The sequence below is a fragment of the Heptranchias perlo genome, chromosome 1, assembly GCF_035084215.1.
Source record: "Heptranchias perlo isolate sHepPer1 chromosome 1, sHepPer1.hap1, whole genome shotgun sequence".
NCBI lineage: Eukaryota > Metazoa > Chordata > Chondrichthyes > Hexanchiformes > Hexanchidae > Heptranchias > Heptranchias perlo.
Window position 1 is genome coordinate 48,605,181 of NC_090325.1, and position 23,807 is coordinate 48,628,987.

The following is a 23,807-nucleotide window of genomic DNA, read 5'->3' on the forward strand; positions in this document are numbered from 1 at the left end:
CCTCCCGCTGGCTATTATTAAACTCTCAAATATACAATAATCAAGTCACAACTGTAAACTCAATTTAACGGCTCCAAAAGAAACAAACTACACTTCTATGTTGTTCCCACATATTCAACTGAGAGCGCTGTTTCACTACAATATATGCACTAAACACTTAACTCTAGCCTGAATACATTGTTGTTTTGTCTCACTTAGACATGCAGACCGCAGCCATGTGTTAATTTTCTAAGAAAAGGTCATATCAACCTTTACAAGTCTGTTCTGATGAAGAATCCAATCCAAAATGATACATAGCCTAGGTTTTCTGGTTGTAACAGATGGTAACCTATTCATTTTAAATAGATTACCATCAGCTTTGCAATCAGAAAATCTAAGCCCGCCATTTTTGTAAAAAAATGTTGACCAGTTGTGCGTTTACAGCTTTTTGTTTTTGCGTGTCAAAACTACTACTCCTGAGCAACGTTTTTAAACAGACCTCGAGGAGATATATACAGGATTGGTTTCAGGTGGTTGCTATTGAAGTAGCCAAACTTTACACATCCAAAGAGCTCGTTCTTGGACAAATGAAAGGCAATGTGAGCCAGGTAGAGTGCACGCTTCCTGAGGTACCGCTGATTAAGGTTGTCCTTCGCTTGGAGGATTTCCTGAAATTAGAAAGCTCAAGGTTAATTTTGAAAACACCTCATCCCTCATATTTCAATTGCATCAGTCTACTTTTCTTCACTCCTTTTCCCCATTTTTCCTCCTTAACTTAGTGCCAGCATTCAAAGGTATCTTTCATAGCTGAAATAGCAGAATTTCAATAGCATTCCATAAAGAAACCCAATGTCACTCCTTGTGTCAACAGGCCAAGAGGTGCGTTTACGTGGTGTCAGATGCAAGTTCTCTTAACTGTTTTCGATTTCAATCTCACTGATAATTGTCCAAGACAAAAGGTCCCTAAGGGTGGGTTCCAATGACTTGTCACTGCGGATGATGCCTATCTCCATTACAAAATGTAATAAAAACTGGTATTTTTGCGTCCTGTGAACATTTTCATATAGTACCTTATTTTACTGTAGCCCAGTTCTATAAGAACATAAGAAATAGGAGCAAGAGTAGGCCATACGGCCCCTCAAGCCTGCTCCGCCATTCAATCAGATCATGGCTGGTCTCCAACCTCAACTCCACTTTCCTGCCCTATCCCCATATCCCTTGATTCCTCTACAGTCCAAAAATCTATCAAGCTCAGCCTTGAATATACTCAACGACTGAGCATCCACCGCCCTCTGAGGTAGAGAATTCCAAAGATTCACAACCCTCTGAGTGAAGAAATTCCTCATCTCAGTCTTAAGTAGCCGACCCCTTATCCTGAGACTATGCCCCCTAGTTCTAGACTCTCCAGCCAGGGGAAACAACCTCTCAGCATCTACCCTGTCAAGCCCCCTCAGAATCTTATATATTTCAATGAGATCACCTCTCAATCTTCTAAACTCCAGAGAGTATAGGCCCATTCTACTCAACCTCTCCTCACAGGACAATCCTCTCATCCCAGGAATCAATCTAGTGAACCTTCATTGGACCGCCTCCAAGGCAAACATATCCTTCCTTAGATAAGGAGGCCAAAACTGTACGCAGTACTCCAGGTGAGGTCTCACCAAAGCCCTGTACTATTGTAGTAAGATTTCCTTACTCTTGTACTCCAACACCCTTGCAAATAAAGGCCCCATTCCATTTGCTTTCCTAATTGCTTGCTGAACCTGCATGCTTACTTTTTGTGTTTCTTGTACGAGGACACCCAAATCTCTCTGAACACCAACATTTAATCGTTCCTCACCATTTAAAAAATATTCTGTTTTTCTATTCTTCCTACCAAAGTGAATAATCTCACATTTCCCTACACTATACTCCATCTGTCATCTTCTTGCCCACTCACCTGTCTATATCCCTTTGCAGACTCTTTGGGGTGATTTTAAACCCCAAGAACGGATGGGTTGGGGCTGGGTGGCAGTTGAAAATAGCTGTTTTTTGGGTTGCGACTGCAACCCGGCTTTATTGTTGGGTTTAATGTCGGCGCGTAAAAGTACAGGCTTCCCACTGGGAATGTAGAGACAGAAAATTTTGCAGTTGAGACCCAAAAAAACAATTATTTTCAACTCCCACAAGCCCCCAACCCACCCGTTCTTGGGGTTTAAAATCACCCCCTTTGTGTCCTCCTCACAGCTTACTTTCTCACCTAGGTTTGTATCATCAGCAAACTTGGATACATTACATTCAGTACCTTCATCCAAATCATTAATATAGATTGTAAATAGCTGAGGCCCAAGCACTAATCCTTGTGGCACCCCACTAGTTGCAGCCTGCCAACCTGAAAATGACCCGTTTATCCTTACTCTCTGTTTTCTGTCCAATAACCAATCCTCTATCCATGCTAATATATTACCCCCAATCCCATGAGCCCTTATCTTGTGTAACAACCTTTTAAGTGGCATCTTATCGAATGCCTTTTGAAAATCCAAATATACAACATCCACTGGTTCTCCTTTATCTACCCTGCTAGTTACATCCTCAAAAAACTAATATATTTGTCAAACACTATTTCCTTTTCATAAAACCATGTTGATTCTGCCTAATCATATTATGATTTTCTAAGTGCCCTACTACCACTTCCTTAATAATGGATTCCAGCGTTTTCCCGATGACTGATTCATGCTAACTGGCCTATAGTTCCCTGTTTTCTCTCTCCCTCCTTTCTTGAATAGCGGGGTTAGAGTTGCTACCTTCCAATCTGCTTAGGCTGTTCTAGAATCTAGGGAATTTTGGAAGATCACAACCAATGTATCCCCACTATCTCTGCAGCCACCTCTTTTAGAACCCTAGGATGTAGGCCATCAGGTCTGAGGGATTTATCAGCTTTTAGTCCCATTAGTTTCTATGAAAAATAATTCAAAATATCTAGTCAAAATGTTTGCAGAAGGTGCCACAGAACGGTGAGATATAGGTTCAATTCCCTCACTTGGATCACTCCAATCAAGCACATCCCTCCAGCACATCACTCTCCGAACCAGTACCTCTGCTTCTTTATCAGCCAATTCCTTATGTACCTCCAAATTTAATCTAGGATACCCACTGCCTTAAGCTTGTATAGTAGCTTTTCGCGTGGAACTTTATTGAAGACTTTGCAATATCCTCTTGAGGTGCTGGGTCTACTGTTGCTAATCTACAGGACAATTAACTATAAAACAAAGCATACCATTTTGTCCTTGTACAAGACCTTGGTTAGGCCTCAGTTAGAATACTATGTCCATTTTTGGTCTCCTCACATGGTGGGTGACATTGAGGCTTTGGAAAGAGCGCAGGGCAATGCCACAAGATTAAATCTCAGTTTAAAGCATCTTAGTTACCCAGAAAGCTCAAAGAACTGGGCCTCTATACTTCAGAGAAATGTAGACTTATGGGGGTTTTGATCAAGATTTAGAAGATGATAAAAGGGATTAGATTGTGTTTATGTAGACAAGTTGTTTCAACTAAATAGTTTAGGGAGGATTAGGGGTCTCACACTCAAGTTATGCAAGGGCAGAACTAGGTTAGAAGTCAAGAAGTTCTTCTTTTTCCATTGAATATTGGAGTTGTGGAATAGTTTGCCGGCTCGTGCGGTGAACGCTGAGCGGGTGAGAGAAATGTATAAAAAGTTTGTAATGGGTATTTGGATTCATAAAAGACCCAAGATACCGACCTCAGAACTGTAAAACATTTGAGTCCCCAACCAAACCACCATCAGATGCAGTTGCAAGTATGACTTTTTAAGTATGTTTAAGTAACACCTATCACCATGTTTAACAGTCTCCAAACCAAATTATTAAGAAATCCAAGGTTAGAGTTTCTCTTTGCCTGATAAAAGTGCACACTCTTTTCATGTAGGGTCACACTTGGTTTTCCTAAGCTGGTTTGGAGACTGTTAAACATTGTGATGAGTGTTACATACTGCATTGACCAAATGAAAGGTAAAATGACTTACAAAACCAAAATGTATGAATTGAGCAATTCTAAATCACCTAACATTGAAGAAACTTACCGCTGGCATTGTAACAGCAACATCCACATTGATCTCTGGTTTGATGCAAGTACCAAGTAAATAGCTTCCAATAACTTTGATAGAGGCAGGAGGTAGAAAGTGAAACTTCCCTTTGATACTGTATGGTACTTGAAGAAAAGGAACTTTGACATCTTTAGGAAGCCAGGATTGGTCTGTAACCTTTTGGAATACAAAACAAGGTTACCAAAATTACCACGGTTGCCATTCCATGACAAAATACCACTTATCTAGTATACTTCAACAATGGTGATTGGTTGCAACAGTCCAAAGGTATTGCACCTATAGGTGGCGCTGTGAGGGTCATGTTATGAGACCCATCAAATACTGTCGTCCTCAACAAACATTACGTGACAGTCTTAGAGTACTGAACCATCTCCAGTTTCATCAACAGATTATTGTGTAAAGATTAAAACATTTAAAACTAAAATAGTACTTTTAAATAACTCCTACATGGTACTTTCATGGAAAAATAAGCATAACCACAGGACAAGTATTTAAATTACTAATTGCTGGACAGCGATGAAAATCTTGATCACAAGTTTCCCTCTCAGCAATGAATGGGACTAGAAGTCTGTAACCAGCCAATCTACAAAATGAATCCAACAAAATGGTAACGGAACAAGAAACCACCAGACAACCTCCCAAGAGGCACCGACCGTATACAACACCACCAAATCGTACCTCCCCAATCAGAAGGGAACACACGATTGCAATCACAGTGAAACAAAATCAGCAAACTCCTGAACCAGTACTCCTAACTGGGGGAGGGAATGTTTCCAGACAGAATTCCTGCTCAGACTAGTAAACCAAGCCTGCCTACATCCCACCGAGAAGAAATTCAGGTGACACCCACTCCTCCACTGAAAACAAAGTCAGGTATAAAACATTTCCACCACCCCTCCCTACATGCACAATACCTGTTCCCAACACCGCCCCCCTCCCCACCCCACAAATGGAAAATCTGCCCTGTTATTCTCCCAGGCTGGGAGTTTGTGCCCCCCGCCCCTGTCCTCGGCTGAGGTTCCGTTTTTACTTCACCCATCCCCCCTCTCCTCCATCCCCTCCCTCATCCTCTGCCCCTCCACCCGGTCTCCCCATCCCTGTCCCCTACCCTCTCCACCTCCCCCATCTTCTTCATCTCCCTATCGCTATTCCCTCCACTCTGATCTGCCTCCTTTGCTGCCTGGGACCAGTTATTCCCCACACTCTAATTCTACTTAACCTGAACACTGCACTTGGTCTTGACTCTCCGTGTGCAACAGCGCAGGAGATCAACTAATAGGAGATCAGTAGATAACGAGGTGTAGTTCAATCCCTCATTTCCAGTCAAAATACCATGGAGAGGTGATGAGCAGAGGCCAGATTGTTCTGCATGGGAAAAAGGGTTGAAATTGGACAGAAATGGGGTTAATGAGTCATGCTTCCACCTGGCCAGTCTCAGGGCAGTGGGCTACTCACTCTTGTGGAGGAATAACTAGGCAGCTCAATTAGATCAATGGAATGGGAGAAAAATTTAGGAAAGGGGGAAAGAATAAAAGCTACAGCACATTCACAATGGCACTTTTGCAGCAAAAAAAAATTTACAAAGTAAAAGGAAATGCATAACTCACAAGAAATAAAAGGTAGATGCACATTAGAGCTGCAGAGTGGTAGGACAGGGTTTTATCTATTATAAGCGGTTGTCCATTTAATCCACATTTTGATTGTCAAATACATCTGGTGTTCTTTTCCTGATAGAAGAACTGTAGATTAATGTTAAACATGGAAATCAAAACAGTAATCCCTCTTCTTGTTCAGACCACACAATCAAACCACTGAAACACATATTTACTGTTGCCCATCCTTGCAGCACAGCATGCATTATTCAACTTTAGGGCCTATACCGAAGAACAAAATCAAGATTACTCAGATGGAAATTGTCTCGGCTGTAAACAAAGATGGCAACTGTTGAATCAGGCCTTGTGAAATCTGACTGATCGACCATCATGTCGGCTCCTTCTGGGGCAGGTTCAACTGAGCGACGACAATTGTTTGAATCTCGAAGAACACAAAGACATTGCCAAATTTTATTCTATCCCAATTATTTAATTAAATCAGCTACTGTTGTGTTCAACTTATTCTCTTCTCACCCAATTAAGCACTTGTAAACAATTTTACAACACCAAGTTATAGTCCAGCAATTTTATTTTAAATTCACAAGCTTTCGGAGGCTTCCCCCTTCCTGACGAAGGGGGAAGCCTCCGAAAGCTTGTGAATTTAAAATAAAATTGCTGGACTATAACTTGGTGTTGTAAAATTGTTTACAATTGTCAACCCCAGTCCATCACCGGCATCTCCACATCATGACTACCAATTAAGCACGACAGTGTTTTGAGTTTGAGATTTCCGTCAGTTTGTTTTTCTAAAACAATACTCAGTAAATCCAACCCAGAAAGCAATCACACAGAACTTCGATAACCCATGCTGCCAAATTTCTGATCTCAGCTGTGGAGAGGTGGGAATGCAGGCATTCCCCAATTGTTTTGTGGGGGGGGGGGGTGCAGAGAAGTGAACAGGAATCAGGGAGGGCCATTCAACATTTTAAAAACTTGTATTAAATCTCTTTTTAGCCTTTTCGGCTCCAGTGGCAATAGTCCCAGTACCTCAAGGCTCTCCTCACTACTATAGTTTCCAATCCCGAGCAACATCCAGGTGAATCCACATTATAGACGCTCTTTGTGATCTTCACACCAATGCTGGAATCCTACGTGATTTCTTCAACAAGAACTCCAAAACTTGCACAGTAATTCTGTATCCCACTATATTTGCACAAATCATCTTCAATGATTACATGCTGCATGCAGTTTAACATAACTTGGATTTTCTTCTTTAAAAAAAAGCCCCATACTCAAATTAAAATGTTGTCCCAGATTAACAAAATAGCTATTGTTTGCTACCCCCACACACTTTCAGTTATCCTTGTTAACATTACAAACACCAGCAAATATCTTCCACACTGGTCCCAAATCCAAACTCATGCATTTGTGGAACACTGCATTCTAAATTCATCCCAGGCAGCAATGTTACAACAACTGTAAACCCATAGTTATTCACATGAAAAGAGACCTGTTTAGACTAGCAACTAGCAAACCATACTGTGAGCCTTGATAGGAATTAAGCTTTACTTCTGAACAAGGCACTGCACTGGGAACAGGGCATCAGATTTCCCAGTATTCAATCTTCACAGCACTGATAGTCTGCTTTGATTCTGACTAATATTTCTTGCAAGGAAGAGCTGCTAGCAAGATGCAGATGCTAACTCAATCTGCTGTCGATGAAACAAAATGTTATTCGACAACATAATGTAATAGAATTGCATGGGTCGGAAACCTGATTTGCCTCTCCCTACAGTTTGCCACCCACTCATTTCTACTTTCTGTTTACAATCTTAAATTAAATCACATGCATAGCTGGAATTACCCAGTGACAGGTTTACCGTAAAAGTTGATTTGTTTAGAAATCAATTTCTCAGTGTACAAATGTTTAACTTTATTAACTGAAACAACAGCACCGTACTTGACAGGTAGAGATTTGTATGCTAATTCAATTTTCCACTGTACAAAACTTAGCCATCATACTAAATAGAAAATGTATCAATTTTATCAAATATCAAGTTTATTCCAGCAAGTCAACACCAACCTTAAATTATTTATCAAAAGCAGCTATTTACAGCACTGCTCTGAAAAATTATTACTGTCAGTCAATAGTTCTCCTTAGTCACAACGTTTATTTAGCTTTGCTCCAATAAATCGGCCTTCCAAAGATTCAGCTCTTGTACTTTCTCCTGAGAAGAATTACAATTATAATGTTGCACAAATATAGAGAAAACATGGTACAATTGTATAAAGATTAAAGTAAGAAACTTTCACAGATGTTTCAATTGTGAAAAATAAATTTTTTAAAAAGCATAATGAGAAAAGCAAGCTATAAGGTATGGGTTTGAACCCAATCGTACTGAGTTGTAGCTTCACCAGGTTGGCACCTCATTTTTAGGTACGCCTGGTGCTGCGCCTGGCATGCTCTTCTACACTCCTCATTGAACCCCCACCATTAACATCCTGGGGTTCACCATTGACCAGAAACTTAACTGGACCAGCCATACAAATACTGTGGCTACAAAAGCAGGTCAGAAGCTGGGTATCCTGTGACTCACCTCCTGACTCCCCAAAGCCTTTCCACCATCTACAAGGTGTGTGATGGAATACTCTCCACTTGCCTGGATGAGTGCAGCTCCAACAACACTCAAGAAGCTCGACACCATCCCAGACAAAGCAGCCCGCTTGATTGGCACCCCATCCACCACCCTAAACATTCACTCCCTTCACCACCGGCGCACTGTGGCTGCAGTGTGCACTATCCACAGGATGCACTGCAGCAACTCGCCAAGGCTTCTTCGACAGCACCTCCCAAATCCACGACCTCTACCACCTAGAGCAGCAGGTACATGGGAACACCACCACCTAATCATTCCCCTCCAGGTCACACACCATCCCGACTTGGAAATATATCACTGTTCGTTCATCGTCGCTGGGTCAAAATCCTGGAACTCCCTACCTAACAGCACTATGGGAGAACCTTCACCACACAGACAGCAGCGGTTCAAGAAGGCGGCTCACCACCACCTTCTCAAGGGCAATTAGGGATGGGCAATAAATGCCGGCCTCGCCAGCGACGCCCACATCCCATGAACGAATTTTTTTTTAAAAATTGCCGATGGTAATGTCATTGAATGTCAAGGGGAGGTGATTAGACTCTCTCTTGCTGGGAGATGGTCATTGCCTGGCACTTGTCTGGTGCAAATTTTACTTGCCACTTATCAGCCCAAGCCTGGATGTTGTCCAGGTCTTGCTGCATGTGGGCATAGACTGCTTCATTATCTGAGGTGTTGGGAATGGAACTGAACACTGTGTAATCATCAGCGAACATCCCCATTTCTGACCTTATGATGGAGGGAAGGTCATTCATGAAGCAACTGAAGATGGTAGGGCCTAGGACACTGCCCTGAGAAACTCCTGCAGCAATGTCCTAGGGCTGAGATGATTGGCCTCCAACAACCACTACCATCTTCCTTTGTACTAGGGCTCCTTGGTGCCACACTCAGTCAAATGCTGCCTTGATGTCAAGAGCAGTCACTCTCACCTCACCTCTGGAATTCAGCTCTTTTGTTCATGTTTGGACCAAGGCTGTAATGAGGTCTGGAGCCAAGAGGTCCTGGCGGAACCCAAACTGAGCATTGGTGAGCAAGTTATTGGTGAGTAAGTGTCGCTTGACAGCACTGTCGACGACACCTTCCATTACTTTGCTGATGATTGAGAGTAAACTGAAGGGGCGGTAATTGGCCGATTGGATTGGTCCTGCTTTTTGTGGACAGGACATACCTGGGCAATTTTCCACATTGTCGGGTAGATGCCAGTGTTATAGCTGTACTGGAATAGTTTGGCTAGATGCACGACCAGTTCTGGAGCACAAGTCTTCAGCACTACAGCCGGAATGTTGTCGGGGCCCATAGCCTTTGCTGTACCCAATGCACTCAGCCGTTTCTTGATATCACGTGGAGTGAATCAAATTGGCTGAAGACCGGCTTCTGTGATGGTGGGAATATCAGGAGACGGCCGAGATTTGCAGCACATGACTTGCAAGTGTTTAATGTCTACAGCGTGTGCCAGAAGTGCAAACATGTCCCATTCTTCAACGCCAGCATTCCTCATCCGACCAAGCACAAATATTCACAGAAATCAAATCAACATCCTAAAATATTATGAATCTTCAATACTAACCGAGGTATCCCCACCCATATAGGCAGAGGGAAGAAAATAAGGAGGAAGAATTTCCCCTGGCAGCAGATTCATAGAATCATAGAAAATTTACGGCACAGGAGGCCATTCAGTCCATCGTGTCCGCGCCAGATGATTCAGAATGATACTGGTGTCCAGGAGTCCTCTCAACCACATTGACTGCCTTAGCAGACCAAAGGAGAAAAAATAGGGGAAAAGTCAGAGGGAAAAATTATGAGGAAAACTACTCTGCATGCCCCTCTGTGTCTGTCTGTCTGTCTCCATCTCTATGTCTCACAGGTGTCAGTAATTAGAATGTTGCCCTTTACCAACTATGAAAACAAGAGGCTGTTTGCTTCAAAATTCAACTTTTTTTTTTAAGATGAACTCAAATTAGACGCGGAAATTGTCTCTCCTTCTCCAGCTTAATCCACTTTCTGAATTTATAGAACATAAGATAAAATCTACAATAGTTATTATATAAGTACATTCTGTCATTTTCTCATGAACACATCCAATTTTAAAAAGTCAAAATAAATTTTAGTTGAATAAAGCTTTTGAAATTTAGTTCCTAGCTTTTCTTCAAGTAATTTCAAAAAACAACCAAACAGATTTTGTTACTAGGCGAGAGAGAAGCATTTCATAATTTGGCCAACTTAAATGCTACTGCTCAATTCTGGGAAATAGTGCATACTGAAACTGCTATTATTGCAGGTAACGATGTCAGCACCCTGATCAAAAATATCAAATCCAAGATAAAGCTTTTGAGAGAGGAAAAGGCCTTCAACTAAAAACTTAAATGAAGGTATTAAAAGATAATTCAAGGGATAAATTTAATTGCACTATTGTGAAATATATAATTGTGAATTTTATATTTTGTTTAAAACCTTATTTTGGACAATAGGGAAAAAAAAGTGATTCGATTGGTTCATCAGTAAACCGTGATGGTGAAACATTTACACATGCAGATAGGATTTGGCCTTATAAGTAAGTGTTTATATACGGATTTTCAATATTAAACGTTGACATAAAAAAGTGTCCCAAAATTGTGACACAGGAAGTATGATTTGCGGACAGGAACTGGACAAAATGGCAACATACTATATAAATGTATATTGCCCAAAATAGCCAATCAGCATGGAACACCTAGATATTCATTCTGTAACGGTGTGTGCGGGGCAATTTAATGGTCCAGAGGGACTGAGCTACGGGAAGGTGGATTTCTTAATCTGGCCACCCTCAGGAAGTGGAGGGGGAAATTGGTCATACAAGAGAAATCCCAGACCATGCAGTGAGGGGGAGGGAAGAAAGAAGCCATCACTGGAGACTGCCTATGATTGAATTGGTAAAAGTAAAGTGAAGCAAGGGTCGTCTCAGTGAGCTGCACAACAGAGGAGAAGCAGTGGAGGAGGATGGCATGGTCGACTATGTCAAAAGCTGCAAAGAGGTCAAGAAGAACGACAATGGGGATAATACACTATGATTACAGTGACAGAGCACATCATTTGTGACTTTGAGTAAGGCTGCTTCAGTGTTGTGGCAGGGGCAAATTCCTGCTTGGAGAGATTCAAACGTGGAGTTGAAAATCAATCTCAGACACTTCTTTAAGGGCATTTTAGAAGCGGCAGTGGCTCCATTACCTTCCTCCTTCGGTTGGGGAATAACATATAGTGTCCTTACTTTTACGGCACTTCAGTTTACAGAAGCAGCTTCAATAATAGAAACATAAAACAGATTTAAGTTTTTATTCCAATGCTGAAAATTTTATCCAGTCCCTGTGCGGGATGTTAGTCAAGGCAACACAGCTATCCTGAGCGGACTTGGATGTGGGGAACTGGAGGGGTGGTGGGGAAAGCATAGCCAGGGGTCCAACTACTTTTGCTACCCAGCAACCTCTACTGGGAGTGCAGAGTCCACGTGTTAATACGAGTGGAAAACACACTCACTTTCATCAATCCCACAGTTGAAATACTCACTTGTCCACGTTTGATAAATAACCTGCTCGGGCAAAGCACTGAAGTACAGTCACGACTCAAATATATAATCAAACATGTGTCATGACAGTAGAGGTAAGAGGAGGAAATCAGAGGGAAAAACTCCTAAATGTGATAAAAAGTTACACCTTTATGTAATAAAATCTTGGTTTGAATTCGTTTGTTGTAGAGCTGTGTAGAGTACTAGGTTATCAGTTATTCGTATGGTACAAACTACATTCAATTTAATTACTCTGCTATAGATAAACATACGTACAACACCCGAGTATTGTAAAAAAAACGATCTGAATTTGCTTACATTGACTTGCTTTGTTTCTGGTGTGTTACTGAGGAGGTTATTCACTTCATGGAGGAACACGTCAATAGCCTTGCGTTTCTTCTCCTTCAATTTCACTTCTTTCAGAAGTTCCTCAATCTGTAAATCACAATACAAGTAATCTTAAGGATTACGGACAATAAATACACAACCACTTTAACAGTAACATATCTTACTGTTGACGTGCTTAAATCATCTTTATAATATCCCAAATCTTGCAATGCTTCTGATGACTCAACTGGTAAATTTGCTGCCATACTGACATGAGAGGACCCAGGTCCAATCTCTGGGAGAACAAGGACAAGAGAAAAAATTGGATAAGAAAACATCCCAAATCCTCAAAGTACCGGTGTCAAAACAGTACTCGGCCATACAGAGTTCACACTATCATATCACTTGAATAACGTTTCGGTGACAAGAAGAATTTGACTACATATGGAGACACTGTAACACCCAAGACACAGTGAGTTCAATCTGTCATGACACTACCCCCACCACCCCAACTGAGATCAGCTAACCCAAGAACTTTCATGTATAGATAGATACAGGGGTACAGGAACAGAGAGATCTGGGGGTATACGTGCACAAATCGTTGAAGGTGTCAGGGCAGGTTGAGAAAGTGGTTAAAAAAGTATACCAGATCCTGGGCTTTATAAATAGAGACAGAGTTCAAAAGTATGGAAGTCATGATGAACTTTTATAAAGCATTGGTTCGGCCACAACTGAAGTATTGTGTCCAGTTCTGGGCACCGCAGTTTAGGAAAGATGTGAAGGCATAAGAGAGGGTGCAAAATAGATTTACTAGAATGATTCCAGGGATGAGGACTCTAGTCACGTGGATAGAATGGAGAAGCTGGGGTTGTTCTCCTTGGAATAGAGATGGTTGAGATGAGATTTGATGAAGGTATTCAAAATCATGAAGGGTCTAGTCAGAGTAGATAGAGAGAAACTGTTCCCATTGGCAGAAGGGTCAAGAACCAGAGGACATAGATTTAAGGTGACTGGCAAAAGAACCAAAAGGTGACATGAGGAAAAACTTTTTTTTTGAAACAGTGAGTGGTTAGGATCTGGAATGCACTGCCCAAGGCGGTGGTGGAGGCAGATTCAATCACGGCCTTCAAAAGAGAACTGGAAAAGTACTTGAATGGAAAAAATTTTCAGGGCTACGGGGATAGGGCGAGGGAGTGGGACGAGTTGGATTGTTCTTGCATAGAGCCAGCGCGGACTCAATGGGCCGAATGGCCTCCTTCCATGCTGTAACCTTTCTATGATTCTATGAGATGTGTACCACATCATACAATGTACTTGCATGGAGCTGTAAGGACCAGGAAAGCCTAAGTTTGTTCTTCAGCCTGTGCTGAGTTAGCTGACATCATCAGGGGGAGTCAGAAGGTGGAATGTTTTAAACACATTTTGTGATCACAAGTTGCTTCTCGGCTCTCTCCACAGATGACTCACTACCACCTTGACAATCCCCCTGGGCAGGGGGGATACAAAATTAATTTCAAGCGGTCAGCTCAATCTCAAATATTCATCAGGAAGTCACTGAGCTATTGTGAATTTTTACCTTCAAGACTTAATATAAACACAAAATAATGCACAAATTTACTGGTCACTGTATAGAAATAAAACCTCCCACTGCTATTACTTCCATTCCATATGACATCAGGCAGCTCCAATGTAAAAAGTAGGCAATTATTAACAAGAACAATGCGTTTATAGAATTAAAATCCACGCTGCTTTGAACACAAATTGGAGTTTCATCCGATGTGTGCACTCCCCAAAGCTTGGACAAAATTAATTAGAACCATAGAAAAGATACAGCACAGAAGAAGACCATTCGGCCCATCGTGTCCGCGCCGGCTTGAAGAACAACCAGGTGCCCATTCTAATCCCACCTTCCAGCGCCCGGTGCATAACCCTGCAGCTTACAGCACTTTAGGTGCAGGTCCAGGTACTTTTGAAAAGAGTTGAGGATCCCTGCCTCTACCACCAATTCGGGCAGCGAATTCCATACACCCACCGCCCTCTGGGTAAAAAAGATTTTCCTCATGTCTCCTCTAATCCTTCCGTCAATCAGCTTAAATCCATGTCCTCTAGTTCTTGAACTCTCCGCTGGGGGAAACAGGTACTTCCTGTCTACTCTATCTGGGCCCCTCATGATTTTGTACACCTCAATCAAGTCTCTCCTCAGCCTCCTCTGCTCCAAGGAAACAACCCCAGCCTATCCAATCTCTCCTCGTAGCTGCAATTTTCAAGCCCAGCCAACATTCTTCTAAATCTTCTCTGCACTCTCTCCACAGCAATTAGGTCCTTCCTGTAATGTGGTGACCACAACTGCGCACAATACTCCAGCTATGGCCTTACCAGCGTTTTATACAGTTCCATCATTACATCCCTGCTTTTGTACTCTACACCTCGGCTAATAACGGAGACCATTCCATATGCCTTCTTCACAACCTTATCTACCTGTACTGCCACCTTCAGGGACCTGTGTACATGCACTCCAAGGTCTCTCACTTCCTCTACCCCTCTCAATATATTCCCGTTTACTGCGTATTCCCTTTTACTGTTTGCCCTCCCTAAGTGCATTACCTCACACTTCTCCGAGTTGAATTCCATTTGCCACTTTTCCGCCCACTCCACCAACCCATTGGTATCTTCTTGGAGTCTACAGCTATCTTCTTCACTGTCAACTACACGGCCAATTTTTGTGTCGTCTGCAAATTTGCCAATCACGCCCCCTACATTCAAGTCCAAATCATTAATATATACCACAAACAGCAAGAGACCCAACACTGAGCCCTGGGGCACACCACTGGAAATGGATTTGCATTCGCAAAGATACCCATCGAGTTTCACCCTTTGTTTCTTGTTACTGAGCCAATTTTGGATCCAATTTGCCACATTTCCCTGTAACCCATGGGCTTTTACCTTTCTGACCAGTCTGCCATGTGGGACCTTGTCAAATGCCTTTCTAAAATCCATGTAGACAACATCCACTGCACTATCCTCATCAATCCTCCTGGTCACTTCCTCAAAGAATTTAATCAGATTTGTAAGGCATAACCTTCCCTGAACAAATCCACGCTATCCCTGATTAAACCATGCCTTTCCAAGTGACATTTGTCCTATCTCTCAGTATTGATTCTAATAGTTTGCCCACCACCGAGGTAAGACTGACCGGCCTATAATTGTTCAGCCTTTCCCTCATACCCTTTTTAAACAATGGTACCATGTTTACAGTCTTCCAGTCCTCCGGTACCTCCCCTGTATCTAGTGAGGATTGGAAAATGATCCTCAGAGCATCCGCTATTTCCTTCCCGGCTTCCTTCAATAGCCTAGGAAACAATCCATTCGTCCCTGATGACTTATCAACTTTAAAAATGTTTACATCTGGCAGTTGCATGGGTCATTTTTGTAACAGTAGGAGGACTTTTAAAATGGATATAAATGAAATCTTTAATTAAAATAACTATGGGGTTGTTCAACTCTGCAAATCATCAGATGGTATGTAAGGCAGATGGAAGAAGTCAACACAGCAGTTTATCCCTTTTTAACAATTCTTTTTATTTTATTACTCATTGGCTTCCTAATTTTAAGTTTTAAGTTTCTTTCCTCCCTGAGGAGTTTTGTGTTTTCCAAGCATTAATGTTTTTCACATACTTTTCAGTTTACTCAAATTGATTACACATTTAACGAGAATCATCTTCCTCACAAGATGTATCTGCAGAAGTTTTAATCTAATTTCCTGCCTTCGCCCCGAAACAATAGATATCTTTCATTATTGGTACAATTCTCTCATTACACTGATAACATGTACATAGTTCATAAACTTCCTTCTAATAAACCACTGTAGATATCATTCACCTCAGAATATTTTCATTTTGATTGATCAATATACCATCAAGATGCACAAGCTCAGAGCACAGTGGGAAATGTCACAGTTGCAGGGTGTCGACAGCCCTTCAATACCTTGCCCAAGTGAGCATTCTTCATGAAGGAGTCTAGGCAACAGATATTTACAGGATAATTAACTACCTGCACTTGTTTCTTGTTACTGAGCCAATTTTGGATCCAATTTGCCCCACAGCCCTGCATCTTCCTCTGCTTCAAATATTTACCCCAATTTTCCCTTAAAAGATGCAATGCTCTCTTCCTCATCCATTCCCTGTGCCAAAACAATCCATGCTCCAATGTAAAAAATTTCTCTGCATAAAGAAATTTCCCTAACCTCTCTATCCACACTCTTAGTGACAATTTTAATTTGATAACCCTTTTTCGTTGACTCCCCAACCAGAGGAAAGAGACTTTCCTTGTTCAGTCTATCAAAGCTATTCATAATTTTAGAAACCTCTGTTAAATCTCTTCTAATCTTCCACTTTTTGCAGGAATCATTCCATGACCCCTGGACACTACATGACACTGTTTATTTCGTCAATGATGAGAACAAATTTACTATTTAACAACTGTACACATTGGTAGTCGACTGGGTCACGTACTTTGTTTCAGTAGTGCCCTCCTCGGGGTGGGGGGGGGGGGTGGAAGGAAGGAGGAGAAAAAAGAGAATGTGGACACTTGTACTGATATTATTCTGGTCGAATTGGACTCATACCCAATGTCATCGTGTGGGCCATCTCTGCTCCAGTGGAAATAACCCAAATATCTCAAGCCTATCCTCATAGCTACTTTCCCATTCCTGGTATCATGCCAGCAAATCTACACTGCACTATGTAATGTCCTTTCTATAAATGTGGCATCCAAAACTGCATAAAGTATTCTAACTGTGGCCTAACCAATATTTTGTACAAATGTATTACTTCTTTATTCTTGTACTCTATGCTCCTATTCATAAAAGCCAAAATGAAGTTAGCATTTTTAATGGCATTATCTACCTGCACTTGAAGAATTATTTATTTGAGCTCCTAGGTCGCTCTCTTCATCCACACTCTTCGGTGTCTTTCCATTGAGTGTTTCTTTCTACTGATTGTGTCCCATAAGCCTTGCTTTTCCTCCCAAGATATATTACCTTATACTTGCATCTTCCACCAGTCTGTCTGTTCCAGTAACCTGTCTACTTCTTGTTGCCTTCTACAGTCCTGCCAAATCCCCTTTGTGCTGTCAGTTAATTTCAAGATTCTATTCCTTATGCCCAAGGCTAAATCACATATGTATTCAGAGAACAAAAGTAGACCCAGGACACACCCCTGGGGTACACCAGTTCCAACCCTTCTCCAATCTGAGCAACAGCAAATGATAATCTGCGACAAAATTAACAGTCACTTGGACAAGTGTGGATTAATTAAGGAAAGCCAGCATGGATGTTTTAAAGGAAAATCGTGTTTAACTAACTTGATTGCATTTTTTGATGAGGCAACGAAGAGGGCAATGTGGTTGATGTGGTGTATATGGACTTCCAAAAGGCGTTTGATAAAGTGCCACATAATAGGCTTGCCATCAAAATTGAAACCCATGGAATAAAAGGGGCAGAGGCAGCATGGATACGAAATTGGCTAAATGACAGGAAACAGAGTAGTGGTGAACGGTTGTTTTTTGGACTGGAGGGAGATACACACTGGTGTTCCCCAAGGGGTCAGTGCTGGGACCACTGCTTTTCTTGATATATATTAATGACTTGGATTGGATGTACAGGGCACATTTTCAAAATTTGCAGGTGACACAAAACTTGGAAGGGTAGTAAACAGTAAGGAGGGTAGTGATATACTTCAAGAGGACATAGACAAGCTGGTGGAATAGGCGGACACATGGCAAATGAAATTTAACACAGAAAAGGGCGAAGTGATACTGTATGGTAGAAAGATCAAAGAGAGGCAATATAAACTAAAGGATACAATTCTAAAAGGGGTTCAGGAACAGAGAGATGTGGGATATATGTGCACAAATCATTGAAGGTGGCAGGGCAGGTTGAGAAAACGATTAAAAAGCATATGGGATCCTGGGCTTTATAAATAGAGGCATAGAGTACAAAAGCAAGGAAGTCATGATGAACCTTTAAAAAACATTGGTCCGGCCACAACTGGAATATTGTGTCCAGTTCTGGGCACCGCACTTTAGGAAGAATGTGAAGGCCTTAGAGGGGGTGCAGAAGAAGTTTACTAGAATGATTCCAGGGATGAAGGACTTCAGTTACGGAGAAGCTGGGGTTGTTCTCCTTGGAGCAGAGAAGGTTGATAGTAGATTTGATAGAGGTGCTCAAAATCATGAGTGGTCTAGACAGAGTAGATAGAGAGAAACTGTTCCCATTGGCAGAAGGTCAAGAACCAGAGAACATAGATTTACGGTGATTGGCAAAACAACCAAAAGGCGACATGAGGAAAAACTTTTTTTTTTTTAAAACGCAGCAACTGGTTAAGATCTGGAATGCACTGCCTGAGGGGGTGGTGGAGGAAGATTCAATCGTCGCTTTCAAAAGAGAATTAGGTAAATACTTGAAGGGAAAAAATTTGCAGGGCTATGGGGAAAGGGCGAGGGAGTGGGGCTAGCTGGATTGCTCTTGCAGAGAGCCGGCATACACTTGACGGGCTGAATGGCCTCCCTTCTGTGCTATAACCGTTCTATGATTCTATGAACAGCCATTTACCCTAACTCTGAAAATCCATATACACTGTATCTATGGCATTTCCGTTATCACTTCTTCAAAAACTCTTGAATTTTTCAAACGCGACTTGCCTTTAACAAACCAGTGTTGACTGTCGTTGATTAACTCATGCATTTCTAAATACTAATTTTAACTCGAATTATGGATTCCAAGAGTTTACCAACAACTGCTGTTAGACTAAATGGTCTATAATTACCTGGTTTATCCTTCTCTCCCTTCTTGAAGAAGGGTATATCAGCTGCTTTCCAGTCCCATGGTACAATATTCATATTTAAAGGAAGATTAAAACATGGTCAGAGCCTCTACTATTTCCTCTCTGACTTCCCCCCTGCCCCTAACAGCCTAAGGTGCATGCCATTAGGTCCCATTGATTTATTCACCTTGAATTCTACTAATTTTTTCAGAACCAATTCCTTTTCTGGTTTGTTTTTAACAATTGTTCCATATCCTCTTCTAGTACTACTGCATTCTCACATCCACCATAATTTGTAAAAATGGGCACAACATTTATTTAATATCTCTGCCATACCTTCACTCACCACAATAAGACTCCTCTTCTTCATCCCCGAGAGTTTCTATCCTCTCTATTCTACTATTTTATGTTTATAAAAGCCCTTATATTCCCTTTTGTATTATCTGCTAGCCTTTTTTCATTTTCCCTTTTAGCCCTTCTAATCCCAATTTTCCTCCCCACTACACTTTTTAAATGGTCCTCTTGATTTTGTTTAGTACTGTTAGCCCTAATTTTAATCACATCTATCAAGTTTCAGTTAGGTTTTCATTGCTCCATTTATCCATTTTACTAATCAACAGTTCAAGTATTGCACCATCCATCAATATATTTATTTCTAATTATTAATATATCATTGGGCTAACTAATCTTTTATTTTAAAATGAAAAAAGTTCTTCACTAACGAACTATGTGTTGCAACTGCCATGTATAATAGGCCACTATCATTTTGGTCTCTGTGGTGCGAACTGATTACATCAGCAGTTGGCCACAGTATTCCTGGACTAAGGTTCTTGATTACTGTCTAGCAACTCCAGCAAGGAAGTGTGCATTGGGTAAAGTTATGGCTGAACTGGCTGCCAACATTTACTGTCTATGCGCATGAAGGAGAATGATTGAGGTACCAGAGGATGACGGCAGCCTGTTGAACTATACCCAAGTACAAGTTAGTACCTTCAGGAGAGGGGAGAAAAATATCTTGTTTTGAATAAACACAATTTTTCAATCATCACATTTTGTGCTTCAATGTGATATTGGGTGGAGATGGGGTTGGGTTAAAGAGGTTTTATGGTTCCATAACAAAAACATTCAAATATCAAAAGTTTATTAGTTGTGCAGTACCTGCATTCTAAGCAGAGTGGAATGAAAGAGATTCTCAGTTTCTTTCAGCTGATTGAGTTCTTCATTAGTCGGTGGCTTGTACAGCTCTCTCTTACTTAGTTTAAGAGTTCCTATTACTCCTGCATCTGTTGTCTGCTTCTCTTTCATGACATTCCTCTTCTTTCCAGAATTTTTATCCTTTTCATCTTCCTCCTCGTCATCAGCACCATTGTTTTCATCATCTTGCAATTTTCCTAAATCCTTTAAATTCTAGCACAGAAGAATCAAAGAACAGTATTACAGGATATAATCTAATAAATTAACAAACTACACAGGGGTGATCAATCTCTATCTCAAGAGCTACGTGCAGCTCTCTGTAGCTGAGGTTGACACTTGACTTATCTGTGCCTACCCATGTTTTTAATCCTACTGGGAACGCAGCAAAAGAACGGACAGGAGACATATACACAAACTTTCAGCATTCCATTGGACTCTTTTAGCATAAAACAAGGCAGGTGAGGTGGAGGAGTCACTGCTGGTTTACATTAAGATCATTGTTGCATTTAAGTTTTTCAAGGAAACAGTGGAGTGTCACGGCCCCAGCAGGGGCCGCACACGATCAATCAACAAAAACTGGTAGAACTGACAAAGAATAGAGGAAACACCAGAAGTGAGCTTCTTCTCAAAAGCTCAGATGGGAACACTCCACTGTACTGGTTCTTGTTCCCTCGCACTGAATAACAATGAACAAATTAATCACACTTTCCAAACTTCAACTGAATATCATGTACTGAATGCAACAGAGGCGTAATGAGAGGAACAAGGGAAGAGGGGATAAAATAGAGGGAATAAAAGACTGGAGGAGAGAGAGAATTAAAGTCAGAAGAAGAAATGATTGCAGGAAAGAGCACTGAGTAAACGTAGGATAGAGGGATGAGTGAATCCAAAAAAAGAGGGAATTAAAGCAAGAGAGCGATGGAGTGATAGAGAGGGGGAAGAATGAATGAGAGAGGTAATTAGAGAAAGGGGATTGGAATGGAGGAGAAAGGAATGGGGGAAATAAAGAGGGGGCATGAGAGAATACAACCAAGATTTCAAATGTAAAAACAGAAAATGCTGGAGAAACTCAGCAAGTCAGGCAGCATCTGTGGAGAAAGAAACAGAGTTAACGTTTCAGGTCGAAGACCTTTCATCAGAACTGGATGTTAAAGATGTTAAAGAGTTAACAGTTTGTAAGCAAATACAGAGCCAGGAAAAGGAGGGAGGGGAGGATAGAAAAGGGAAGGTCTGCGATAGGGTAGAGGGCAAGAGTAATTAAATGACAAAAGGGATGATGGTGCAAGGCAAGGAGGGTGGTAATGGGACAAGTTAAGAAACAAAAGATTAGTCTAGAGGAGCTGTAAACGGCAACAGCAGAACCATTATCTGCAGCTGCAGTCCCACAAAAAAATAACGGGAGCAGTGAATATGGGGTAAATAGTTGGAAACAAAGCATGTCAAAAGAACTATTTGCATGGATAAGCTAAAATAATAATAGCATACACGATATTTAAAACGTTTAGATCTTTGTTGATAAAATCGCCTTTTCCAGCTTTTGAGCTATGAGAGATTGGCCACTCCTGACACGTCAAACACAGTATCCTTCCAAAATGTCACAAGGCACGTGGACTTTAATGCTTCTTGTAATATTTCACACTCACTTTCTCCCTCTGCAAGTTTTATAGAATGTACAGCACAGAAACAGCCCATTCGACCCAATAGGTCCATTCCAGTGTTTATGCTCCACACAAGCCTCCTCCCTCCCTATTTCATCTAACCCTATCAGCACATCCTTCTATTCATTTCTTCCTCATGTGTTTATCTAGTTTCCCCTTAAATGCATCTATGCTAGTCACCTCAATTACTCCTTGTGGTAGCGAGTTCCACATTCCAACCACTCTCTGGGTAATGAAGTTTCTCCTGAATTCTCCACTGGATTTATTAGTGACTATCTTATATTTATGGCTCCTAGTTCTGGTCGCCCCCACAAGGGTAGTAAGGGGAGGGATGGGGCCGCTTAGAGACCATAAAAGAGATCTACTGATGGAGGCAGAGGGGATGGCCGAGGTACTAAATGACTACTTTGCATCTGTCTTTTCCAAGGAAGATGCTGCTGCCAGGGTCTCAATAAAGGAAGATATAATTGAGATACTGGATGAGCTAAAAATTGATAAGGTGGTACTTGAAAGGCTAGCTGTACTTAAAGCAGATAATTCACCCGGTCCAGATGGGATGCATCCTCGGTTGCTGAGAGAAGTAAGGATGGAAATTGCAGAGGTACTGGCCATAATCTTCCAAACATCCGTAGATACAGGAGTGGTGCCAGAGGACTGGAGAATTGCAAATGTTACACCCTTTATTGAACAAAGGTGTAAGGATAAACCCAGCAAGTAGAGGCCAATCAGTTGAACCTCAGTGGTGGGGAAACTTTTAGAAACGATAATCCGGGACAGAATTACAGTCACTTGGACAAGGGTGAATTGATTAGGGAAAGCCAGCACAGATTTGTTAAAGGCAAATCATCTTTAGCTAACTTGATTGAGTTTTTTGATGAGGTAACATAGAGGATAGATGAGGGCAATGCAGTTGATGTGGTGTATACGGACTTTCAAAAGGCGTTTGATAAAGTGCTGCATGGTAGGCTTAGCATCAAAATTGTGGCCCATGGAATGAAGGGGGCAGTAGCAACATGGATACGGAATTGGCTATGGGACAGGAAACAGAGAGTAGTGGTGAACGGTTGTTTTTCGGAATGGAGGGAGGTGTACAGTGGTGTTCCCCAGGGGTTGGTGCTGGGACCACTGCTTTCCTTGATATATATTAATGACTTGGACTTGGGAGGAGAGGGCACAATTTCCAAATTTGCAGATTACGCAAAACTTAGAAGGGTAGTAAACAGTACGGAGGTTAGTGCTAGACTTCAAGAGGATATAGACAGGCTGGTGGAATGGGCGAACACGTGGCAGATGAAATTTAACACAGAAAAATGCAAAGTGATACATTTCAATAGGAAGAACGAGGAGAGGCGATATAAACTAGAGGGCACAATTCTAAAAGGGGTACAGGAACAGAGAGATCTGGGTTATGTGTGCATAAATCATTGAAGGTGGCAGGGAAGGTTGAGAAAGCGGGAGTGGGATAAAAAGCAGGATTGCTCTTGCATAGAGCCGGCACAGACTTGATGGGCTGAATGGCCTCCTTCCATGCTGTAACCTTTCTATGATTCTAAGTGGAAACATCATCTCTATGTCTACCCAATCAAACCCTTTCATAATCTTAAAGGGTGACCATCAGGTCACCCCTCAGTCTTCTCTTTTCCAGAAAAGACAGCCCCAGCTTGTTCAGTCTTTCCTGATAGGTATAACCTCTCAGTTCTAGTATCATCCTAGCAAATCTTTTTAGCACCTTCTCCAGTGCCTCCATATCCTTTTTATAATATGGAGACCAGAACTATTCACAGTACCCCAAGTGTGGTCTAACCAAGGTTCTATACAAGTGTAACATAACTTCTCTGCTTTTGAATTCTATCCCTCTAGAAATGAAGTCCAGTGCTTGGATGCGTTTTTAAAAAAAAATGGCCATATTAACCTGCGTTGCTATTTTTAGTGATTTGTGTAT

General features: G+C 41.5%; 1 protein-coding gene across 1 annotated transcript in view; it reads right to left on the reverse strand.

Moving 5' to 3' along the window:
- Window positions 1-23,807, reverse strand: part of nol6 (nucleolar protein 6 (RNA-associated)) — a 113,333-nt gene that overhangs the window by 84,154 nt on the left and 5,372 nt on the right. Inside the window, exons 2-5 of the mRNA XM_067984585.1 lie at window positions 20,172-20,420; window positions 12,184-12,300; window positions 4,058-4,237; window positions 479-647 (exon numbers count right to left, since the gene is read on the reverse strand). Coding sequence (XP_067840686.1) covers window positions 479-647; window positions 4,058-4,237; window positions 12,184-12,300; window positions 20,172-20,420 — 715 coding nt within the window. The remainder of the gene's footprint in view (window positions 1-478; window positions 648-4,057; window positions 4,238-12,183; window positions 12,301-20,171; window positions 20,421-23,807) is intronic.